The sequence below is a fragment of the Gracilinanus agilis genome, chromosome 4 (genome assembly GCF_016433145.1).
Source record: "Gracilinanus agilis isolate LMUSP501 chromosome 4, AgileGrace, whole genome shotgun sequence".
NCBI lineage: Eukaryota > Metazoa > Chordata > Mammalia > Didelphimorphia > Didelphidae > Gracilinanus > Gracilinanus agilis.
Genome location: NC_058133.1, coordinates 486250545 through 486261131, shown reverse-complemented (window position 1 = coordinate 486261131; position 10587 = coordinate 486250545). Strand labels below are relative to the sequence as shown.

General features: G+C 48.9%; 1 protein-coding gene across 2 annotated transcripts; it reads left to right on the top strand.

Annotated features, from left to right (window-relative positions):
* Window positions 1–537: 537 nt before the first annotated feature.
* Window positions 538–7841, top strand: ALDOC (aldolase, fructose-bisphosphate C). Of its 2 annotated transcripts, none has more exons than XM_044676273.1 (9): window positions 538–585; window positions 3647–3813; window positions 3914–4125; window positions 4266–4320; window positions 4502–4662; window positions 4890–4973; window positions 5987–6161; window positions 6955–7154; window positions 7320–7841. In XM_044676273.1, exons 2-9 carry the CDS (start codon window positions 3702–3704, stop codon window positions 7413–7415), a joined length of 1095 nt encoding a protein of 364 aa, XP_044532208.1. In that variant the 5' UTR covers window positions 538–585; window positions 3647–3701; the 3' UTR covers window positions 7416–7841. The 2 variants fall into 2 exon arrangements, with proteins under 2 accessions (XP_044532208.1, XP_044532207.1); XM_044676272.1 differs by lacking the exon at window positions 538–585 and adding an exon at window positions 2097–2181.
* The last annotated feature ends 2746 nt before the right edge of the window (window positions 7842–10587 follow it).

Here is a 10587-nt window from a genome sequence, read left to right as displayed (position 1 = left end):
TGGGGGTAGCAGGTTTGAAGGAAGGTTTTAGTTGAATTTAAGGGAAATTTACGAGCATACTTTATAGATAATGGGGAAAGAGACTATGGAAAGGCAATTACCAAGTTTGGAGTTAACAGACATTTTTAAGTGCCTGCTGGTTCTGGAACTAGAAATACAAAGGGAGACATTCAAATTCTAGGAGCTTTAATATTCTAGGCTAGAGACAGTATGTTTACAAATGAGCTGAGGAGGAGGGGCTGTAACTACTGTTGAGGAATCTGTAAAAGGCCTCTTGAAAGAGTTTGTCTTAGGGCTGAATCTGAATTAAGCTGGAGTTCCCAGAAGCCAAGGCTGGGTAGAAAGTTTGTTTGTGCCTAGGCACTGACAGCAATAAACATTTCTTTAGTAACTACTGAGTGTGGCACTGCTGAGCCCAAGAGGTACAAATATGAAAAGAGACAATCCCTGCTGAATAGGAACTTACATTCTACTGAGGAGAGAGAAAACACTAGCAGGAACTGTAAAGGAAGCAAGGAAGTGGGGAGAAGGTGCCCAACTGGGGCATTTGGAGAAGTCAAAGAAATTCCAAGGGAAAGCAGCCAGGTGAGGAATGAAAAGCTCTCCCCTGAAATGGAGGACTGGGGAGGCAGAGGGTAGGTAGTGATGAGGCTGCTGCAGTTTTACACACTGATAGGAATATTCTAAGAATGAACTTCAGGGGATTGGGGGAGAAGTCCCAGAGGAGCACAGCCAGGTGAGGGGAGGAATGAGGAGATTTCAGTGCTGAGGCACTGCTTTGTGGAAAAACAGCAGAGCTCAGTTTGGCCAGAGTGGAGAGGGTGAAGAGGAGTGATGTGGAGTCAGGCTGCAGCCTGGTTGGGAAGAACTTTTTACATCAAGTGGGAATTTTTCATATTAACCTAAAGGCCTTGGGAACCAGTGAGGCTTCCAGAGCAGGACAGTCATAGCCAGAGGTTAGCCCTGTGGATGCTGATTGGAGAGGGTAGAAACTGGGGGCAGGGAGATCACTTGGAAGGTAAGTGTTCTGTAGTCCTCAGATGAGAGGTTGGTTAGAGGGGCTGGGGTGTGAGTCAAGAAAGGAACAGATGAGCCAGTTGTTGAGAAGGCAGAGTACTCTCCTCAAGATGGGACTAATTTGGGCAGAAATCCCTACTGCCTATGTGGTTTTGGGATATCAACAAACATTGATTCCTGTCTTGGGCCAAAGGAAAAATTAAACGTCCCTGCCCCAAGGGGCTTATATTGGTGAGTTGTTTTAACTGCTCAAGGCCTCAGTTTTGCTGTAAAAGGAGGACACTGGGTGAGGACCCTCCAAATGTCCCTTCCTTCCCTATAATAGTTTGTATTACTCTGATTCACACACTCCATTTGAACTGGCTTTTAAGTTGTCCCCCTTGTGTGACACCTCCCTACCCAGGTGGCCTAGAATGCATTCTATCCACACACCCTTCAAGTTCTCGGCTTGAAACCTCTCCTATAGACCTCTCCTTCATTCTCCTGCATTTTGCATCCACAAGTCTATGGACTTATCCTTGCAGCAGATAGGAAGCTCCCGGAGGGAGGGCCGGGAGTAGTTAATTCTGGTGCTCACCCTCGGGGCCTGCCACTTGCCATTGATAATGAATGCTTATGGAATTGGATTATTTGTGTAGAGGCAGGAGGCTACCCCTCGGACCCCCGGAGGCCAGGCCTCTGTTGCCAGGGTTGCCTTGGCCTCACCTACCCCGCGGTCCTCCCCCTGGGAATGGCTTCCCGTGCAATGCCCACTTGTGCTGGGCACTGGACAGCTTGTTCCCGGGCTCTGGGCCTGGTGGAACAAAATGGGGCTCTTTCTCTTGCCCACTCCTTCCAGGGTGATGGGGGAGGGATTCCTGTCTGGTGTGGTGTCGAGGGGGGAAGGGCAGACGAATAGGACATAGGGAGGCTGCTGGTACCCGGGAGCTTTTGGACAGAGCCCCGATCCATCCCCACCTCTTGCGCTGGGGGAAGCTATTCAGTTCTGGCCCCCGCCCCAGCTAGTCCGCGCCGGAGCCGGAGCCGGAGGCGGGCAGGGGGCGGGGCTGGCTCCTCCCCCGCTGGAGTCACGTAGCTCTGCGGCATCCGCAGCCTCTTTTACCCGGAGCCCCAGCCCGAGCCGTCTCACACGCTCGGACCCCGCGCAGGACACACTTATCTCTGGTAAGATTCACTCCCCGGAGCTGCGCGGCTCTGGCTCTCTGGTCCACTGCCGCTCTGCCCTGCCCTGGGGTCTCGGCTCGCCTGGCTTTGCGTGGTGCCCCAGCCTCCCTAGCCTCCTTCCTTCCTTCCTTCCTATCTACCCAGGCACGCGGCTTCTGACGGCTCCGTCCCTCCGTCCTCAGTCACTCACTGGCCCAGCCTCTCCCCTCCCCAATGGGATCCTTCCTTTTTAGGTTTCCCACCTGCAACCCGCGACGCCTGCGAGACGCCGGCATTCGGGCTCCCGGGGCTCCTTTCCTGCGGCTTCTGGCTCCTCCTCCTCCTCCTCCTCCTCTCACCTTTCCTCCCGAGCCTCTTCTCCCCTCTCTACCTCCCCAGTTTGGGCTCCCTCGCATCTGTCTCTTCCTTCTTTCTCTGGCCTCTTATCCATCTCGCCATCTCCTCTTCCCATCTCCACGGTCCACGTGCTCTTTACTAGCCTTTTTCCTCCCCTCCCGCCACCTCCCACCCTCGCTCCCTCTTTAATGTCCGCCGCTGCCGACATCTCCTAACCTCTTTCTTCCCGGGGCCCTCTCTCTCTCTCTGTGACCCCTCCCCATTTCTGGCATTCCCAGAGTACTCTGCTCTTCTTCCCTTTCCGCCATACCTCTTGTGGCTTAATCTGCTTTATCTAAGTCTTCATCTTCCATTTCTACCCTCCCCCCCATCCAAGTCTGTGTCGATGTTTATTTGAGCCACCTTCAGGCTCAGAAGGTTTGAAAGCTGCAGACCTTTAACTCCTTCAGAGAGAAGGCTGTGTGCTTCCAGGGGAACCCTCAGTGTCTCCGCCCATTGCAAAATCTGTTCTAATAGACCTTGATTGGCATAGTAGTCTCATTTGCTCTACCGCAAGGAAGGCAGAAGCTAGTGCCCAGTCTGTGCCAAACTTAGAGATGCCACTGGTAACCCTGTACAAGATGCTTTTCCTTCAAGGAAAAAGGGAGGGAAGCTGAGGATTTGGGATTTTTCTCAATTTATCCCTTTTTGATAGAGGATGCCTTTTCATAGCATCTAGAGGTAGAAGAAGGAATCTTGAAGGTCATTCACCTTCATTTCATCCAAACTCTTGATTTTTACAGATGAGGAAACTGAGACCCAAAGGGGTTAAATAAATAGTATGCTAGTTATAGCATTTTCCTTAAAGAACCCAGGCTGATAGGATAATCCTCTTCCTATCCCCCCAGAAGCCCTCAGGTATATGCAGAGAGCAGTTTTGCAAGATGGTGTGCTTTCCCATGGCCACCCATCCCCCTATTTTTGAGGCCAGCCAGAGTGCTGGGAAGGGTGCCCACTGGGGACAGAGGGAGATGGATGTGGGATGAGGCCCCCTAGGCTGTGTACTGCCAGAGTGTGGTGCACTGCTCTGGTACCTAGGACCTAGGCCAAGGAAGGCCACTGACTCCTACACATTTGCCAACCCCTCTAGAGAGAGAGAGAAGTGATTTAATCTCATCTGGTCAAGAGGAGAGAAGGCCGCCACCATGCCTCAGACATACCCAGCCTTGTCTGCTGAGCAAAAGAAGGAACTGTCAGACATTGCTCTTCGGATTGTTGCTCCAGGCAAGGGCATCTTGGCAGCTGATGAGTCCGTAGGTAGGTGAGAGTATGTGTGGGAGAGGAGGGCACAGTGGTGGTACAAGGATCCCAGAAGCTTGGGGCAATCAATTTTCACTGCCTTCTTGCTCATCCATAGGCAGTATGGCCAAGCGGCTGAGCCAGATTGGAGTGGAGAATACAGAGGAGAATCGAAGGCAGTATCGACAGGTCCTCTTTACTGCTGATGGGAGGATCAAGAAATGCATTGGGGGTGTCATCTTCTTCCATGAGACCCTCTACCAGAAGGGTGATGATGGGGTTCCCTTTGTCCGCACCATCCAGGACAAGGGCATTGTTGTGGGCATCAAGGTATGAATGTTGGCTGCTGTGATGATGGGGCAGGATCATTCTAGATAGGGGGCACTGGGGAGATCTGTTCTTCCAGGGTGACAGGTGGGTTCCTCTCTTTGGCCTCACCTCCATGCCTTCTTCTCCCCTACAATCTACAGGTGGATAAAGGTGTGGTGGCTTTGGCTGGAACTGATGGAGAAACCACCACACAAGGTAGGGAAAACTGTTACCAATGTAGGTGCCTGAGGGATAAGGGAGGGTCATCTCAGCTGCAGGGGTGGGTGATGGGTATAGAGTGGAACATGTCCTGGCAGGTGGGCCCATGGAAGAATGGTTGGTAAAATATTGAGCAAGGGTGTCAAGGTATATAGCAAGTGCTATCCTATGGTCCCAGGGTTGGATGGACTCTCTGAGCGCTGTGCTCAGTACAAGAAAGATGGGGCCGACTTTGCCAAATGGCGCTGCGTGCTGAAGATCAGTGATCACACTCCCTCTCCCCTGGCAATCCTGGAGAATGCCAATGTGCTTGCCCGCTACGCCAGCATCTGCCAGCAGGTTGTGCATGCATGTGTGGAGGGGTCATTCTAGGGACCTTGGCCCTTGCGGTGGGAGGAACAGACTTCTATATGAGGGGTTCTACCATCATGGCTGGGCTACCATCTTGGACGGGTTAGGTGTTCTAGCATTGGCGAATGGGAAGAAGGGCATTATGGGACACCTAAGCTGTTTTAGGGACTCTTCTTTGCTCCAGCCTGAACTGTTCTCTTCCTCCTAACTTTCAGAATGGCATTGTGCCTATTGTGGAGCCGGAGATCTTGCCAGATGGAGACCATGATCTCAAACGATGCCAGTACGTCACTGAGAAGGTAAACCCAACCTGGGTGGTGCCACCCCAAGGGCACTCAGACACCAGAAGACAGACAAGGGCTCCCATGCCCTTCTGTGCCCATCTGAACTCTAGGAGGCTCTGTCTGACTCTTTAAGTGGACCGTTGATGGCTTGGGCCAGAGAGGGGCACCACCCATACTCAAAAATGAGCCCTTTCTCATGACTGGGCCATAGACAATAAAAATTTATTGAGCACCTACTATATGAAGAACACTGACAGACGATTTAGATAAGATACTTTCTATCCTCCGAAGCATACAGGCTTTTAAAGGAAGGGTTAAGGCAGAAACAGTTGTTATGTCCAAGATTACATAAGAATTGCAACAAAAAGGGTGAGGAAAGTCATTATCTCTTGGGGTGATCAGGGTAGACCTGTGGAGGAGAGGGCATTTTAGCTGAAGTTTTGCTTTTTTTTTAAAACCCTAATCTTCCATTTTTGAATCAATACTGTGTTCTGGTTCCAAAACATAAGAGAAGTAAGAACAAGGCATTGGGGGTTAAGTGATTTGTCCAGAGTCACACATTTAAGAAGTGTCTAAGGTCAGATTTGAACCCAGGACCTCCTGTCTCCAGATACTTCCAGCCACCAAGATGCCCCCTCAGCTAATTAAGTCATAGGACCCAGAGGCATTAAGAATACCGTGAGTGGGGGGCAGCTGGGTGGCTCAGTGGATTGAGAGCCAGGCTTAGAGATAGAAGGTCCTAGATTCAAATGTGGTCTCAAGACACTTCCCAGCTGTGTGGCCTTGGGCAAGTCACTTAACCTCCATTGCCTACCCTTACCACTCTTCTGCCTTGGAGCCAATACACAGTATTGACCCCAAGACTGAAGGTGAGGGTTTAAAAGAATACCATGAGTGCTTAGGAGACTCCTTAGCCTTGGAAGAAGGATATACTCCAGACTCAACCTTGGGGGTCTGAAGAAGATCTGGAAGCAGGAGGTGAGGGGACAGAGAACATGCAACTACCCTCCCTCTCCTGTTTCTCCCAGGTCCTGGCTGCTGTCTATAAGGCCCTGAGTGACCACCATGTGTACCTGGAAGGGACTCTGCTCAAACCCAACATGGTCACCCCTGGTCATGCTTGCCCTATCAAGTACACCCCTGAGGAGATTGCCATGGCAACTGTCTCTGCCCTACGTCGAACTGTGCCTCCTGCTGTCCCAGGTACCTCTGGCCCTACAAAAGTAACTCGCCCTGCCCCAGAGTCAGTCAGGTGTATCTTAGGATCCATGGGGCAGACTATTATCACATGATTATCACCCCTGATACTTTGGATCATGGGTTTCTGGATGGAAAGGACCCAAAGACCATCTAATTCAATCTCTTCATTTTACAGAGGAGGAAACAGGCCCAGAAAGTCACAGAGGTAGTAAATGACTGGCAGGGTCTTAGCTCAGGTCCTCTGATTCCAAAGCCCGTGCTCCTTCCACTGAACTATCATCCTTCCTCTCCTACCCACTAGATTATCTTTGGGCATTGAACTCCCGTTGCCCTCTGAAAGAGACTCTGATTTGGGGGGAATGAGGAAAAGTGTGGCGGAGTTGATAGAGAACCAGCCTTGGATTCAAGAAGGCTTTACCTCTGCTACACATTGGCTTTGTGGTCCTAGAAGTCTCTGTCTGTCTGTCTGCTTGTCTGTCTGCCTTTTCTACCCTTCCCACACCCACCGTCTCTGAGGTCTTTTTTCTTGTAATAATGGAGCTGCCACATGTGTGTTCCTGGAGAAAGTCCTGAATTTGGATTTGGAGCACTTGGTTCAAATCCTGGGCTCTTAAGTAATTCCAGGCTAGCTTTGGGCTAGACACTGAATTCCTGTGTTGTCTTAATGTCCCCAGGCAAGCTTTCTTTATCTGTCTTTATCTGAATTCATAAAGGAATCTATCTAAATGAGAAGAGAGAGGGACTCTCCAGTGTGTTCTCCTTCCTACCTCCTTGACCTCACCCTTTCCTCTTCCAGGTGTGACATTCCTGTCTGGAGGTCAGAGTGAGGAGGAGGCCTCCATCAACCTGAATGCCATTAATCGCTGTCCTCTCCCCCGGCCATGGGCACTGACCTTCTCCTATGGACGTGCCCTACAAGCCTCTGCCCTCAGCGCCTGGCGTGGACAGAGGGACAATGAGACTGCTGCCACTGAGGAGTTCATCAAACGGGCCGAGGTGAGGCTGCCAGAAAGGAGTGGCCATGTTGGTGGCAGGCCCCACTCCTGGAGGGCAGAGCTGTGGGTGTCTTCATCCCAGAAGGCACCTTGTTCTAGAAGAGGATGCTGGATCCTGGGTGGAACGGTTTTGCTGATCTCTCTTTCCTTCTCCCTGGTTTTGCAGGTGAACGGTCTTGCTGCACAGGGAAAATATGAAGGAGGTGGAGAAGATGCAGGTGCCGCTGGGCAGTCCCTCTACATCGCTAACCATGCCTACTGAGGCCGTGGACCCTGGTCACCCCTCTCCCTAGTCCATGCCACCCATGCTAAGCTTTACCTATAGCCACTGCCATGAGCCAAATAGCTATGCCGAGCAGAGGGAATGACACCCTTTCCACCCCCTGCTCAAGCACCCCAGCATCACTCACTGTATTCTTACACCTTAGGGAAGGGGGAAACAAGAGCCCCAGTGGGCAGAGACAGGAGAATTTGGGTGAGGAGCTGCTAGATATCAGCAGGAAGGACACCTGGGTTCCCATTCCCCCGTGCTGTCTTTGTGTGATACCCCACTACTTGCTACATCTGTGATTCTCTAGCTTTTCCCTGGACTCTCATCCCCTCCCAGAGTTTTGGGGTTGGACCCCAATTCATGCCACATCTTCCACGTGGCTGTGTTGTGTAGTGCCTCAAATAAATGTTAGTGAGGTCGGAGAAGTTTCTGTCTGTCTGTCTGACTCCTATCCTGCCTTCCCCTATCCACTCTGAAGTCTTAGTGTTTCCTGTCATTTTCCCTGTAATAATAGGGCGGCAGCATGGGCTATGGGGGAAAAGTCCTGAATTTGGTGTCAAGAGCACTGGGTTCAGATCCTGGGGTTTCTCACTTAAGACTTGTTGATTATTGGGAAAATCACCTAACCTCTCTGGCCTCACTTTCTTCATCCTTCAAATAATGGAATTGGGCTAGGTTATGTTTATTCATTTATTCATTTATTTTTTTTAGGCCCTTCCCTTCCCTCTTGCCTTCCCTCTTGGAGTCAATACTATATATTGGTTCCAAGGCAGAAGAGTGGTAAGGACTAGGCAATGGGGGTTAAGTGACTTGTCTAGAGTCACAGCTAGGGGGTTAAGTGACTTGCCCAGGGTCACACAGCTGGGAAGTGTCTGAAGCCAGATTTGAAACTCCTGTCTCTAGGCTTGGCTCTCAGTCCACTGAACCACTTAGCTACCTCTGGCATGCACTTTCACTGAAGGTTCCCATCATTTCAGTGATGGTATCTAGTTCCTCCTTGGTCAGGAGACTAAGGAATTCAGGGGACTTCATTGGGTTAGACGAGTGGTTCCCAAACTTTTTTGGCCTACCGCCCCCTTTCCAGAAAAAAATATTACTTAGCCCCCTGGAAATTAATTTTTAGAAAAATGTAAGAGCAATTAATAGGAAAGATAAATGCACCTGTGACCATCACCGCTCCCCTGGATTGCAGCACCTACCAGAGGGCGGTGGCGCCCACTTTGGGAATCACTGGTTTAGAGGGAATATAAAGCTAGAAGGGGCCAGAAAAGTCATCTAGTTCATCCATCTCATTTTATAGATGAAGATATTAAGGGCCCAGAAGGGCTGAGCAACTTCCAAGAAAGGAAATAAGAATGTATTACACCCACATACTTTATGTCAGGCACTGTGCTAAGCACTTTACAAATATCTCATTTGGTCCAATAACCTTGGCAATGGGTGCTATTATTTCCATCTTATATTTGAGGCAGACAGGTTTAGAACCACCTAGCTAGTAAATGTTAGAGGCAGGATTTGAATTTGAATTCAAACCTTTCTGACAGACCCAGCTTTCTTTCTACTGTGATACCTAGCTGCTCCTAACTTAGACAGATAAGTCATATTTGAACCCAGAACCTCCCACTCCAAATCCAGGACTTTTTTTTCCACTGCAAGAAGTCACCAAAAAAAACAACATGGTGAGAAGGAATAGGGGAGAGTTGAATAAAGTTGAATAAAGAATGTAATGTGGATGTATGCGGAGCTCACTCAGGAACAATTTTTTTTTAAATGTGCAGAATGTAGACTAAAGGTTAGAAAACGGGGAGGGGCAGCTGGGTATCTCAGTGGATGGAGAGTCAGGCCTAGAGACTGGAGGTCCTAGCTTCAAATCCCAGATACTTCCCAGCTGTGTGACCCTGTGCAAGTCACTTGACCCCCATTACCCACCCTTGCCACTCTTCTACCAAGGAGCCAATACACAGAAGTTAAAGGTTTAAAAAAAAACGGGGGAAATAAAATGACATGGCCCTGTAGGGATAGGGCCAAGGCAGAAGAGATTTGAGACACAGCCAAACAGGGCAGCTTGGGAACAAATGTTAAGATTAAGTATGTGCATTTAAAAAAAAAGTACAAGTATTAGAGAATCATGGTTTCACATACAAATTCTCTTTTTGTGTGTGGAAATGACCGTGTTGGCTAAACTGAGCAATCAAAGAAATGGTGCCAACATCTCAGGCACAGAATGAACTAAGGCTGGCAAGGAAGCTATTACTAACACAAGGGGTTTTTGTTTTCTGGTTCTACTAGGGAAAAGATGAGGATTAAAACAAGAGCAGACCTGTAACTTAGGGTAGTTGGGAAAGTGATAACTGAGGGCAGAACTACCCACCTTCATTTTGCTTCTGTTTCTCTGCCAAGCAAAATAATCTTCAGACTGGAACAGAGAGAAGAAAAATGGGTAATAAGAGCCCAAGATAAGATAAGAACCTGTAAGAGTACCCAGCTGCCCTTGATGAGGTCAGCACCACCCCAGATGCACTGAAAGTGGCCAAGGGGCTGCTAAGTGGCTTAGAGAAGAAAGCATCAGGCCTGGAGAGATGAGGTCCTGGGACACTTCCTAGCTATGTGATCCTGGGCAAATCACTTAAATGGCCTGACCCATACCACTCTTGCTATGGAACTGGTACACAGTTATTGAGTCTAAGACAGAAGGTAAGGGTTATTTAGAAAAAAAAAGAACAGCCAAGTTGAATCTAATTAATGGTCAGTGATTTTTGAAATACTGTGGGAAATGGAAAAGGGACCATAAGACTGAAGGACAAATGGCCTGATTTTTCTTTTCTTCTTAAACTTTACTTTCTATCTTAGAATCAATACTGTGTATCAGTTACCAAGGCAGAAGAGCAGTTAGGGGTTGGCAATGGGGGTTAAGTGACTTGCCCAGGGTCCCACAGGTAAGAAAGATCTGAGGCCAGATTTGAATCATGACCTCATCTCTAATCTCTAGTCTCAATCCACTCAGCCACCTACTTACCTCCTGTATCCTGATTTTTCCAAATGGAAGACAGTAGAATCTGCCAACCAGTGAGTTTGGTTTTGATTTTTTTAATGATTTTTTAGTTTTAATTTTTAATTTTTATTATTTTTTCAGTTTTAATTTTTTAAATTTTAATAGTAAGTT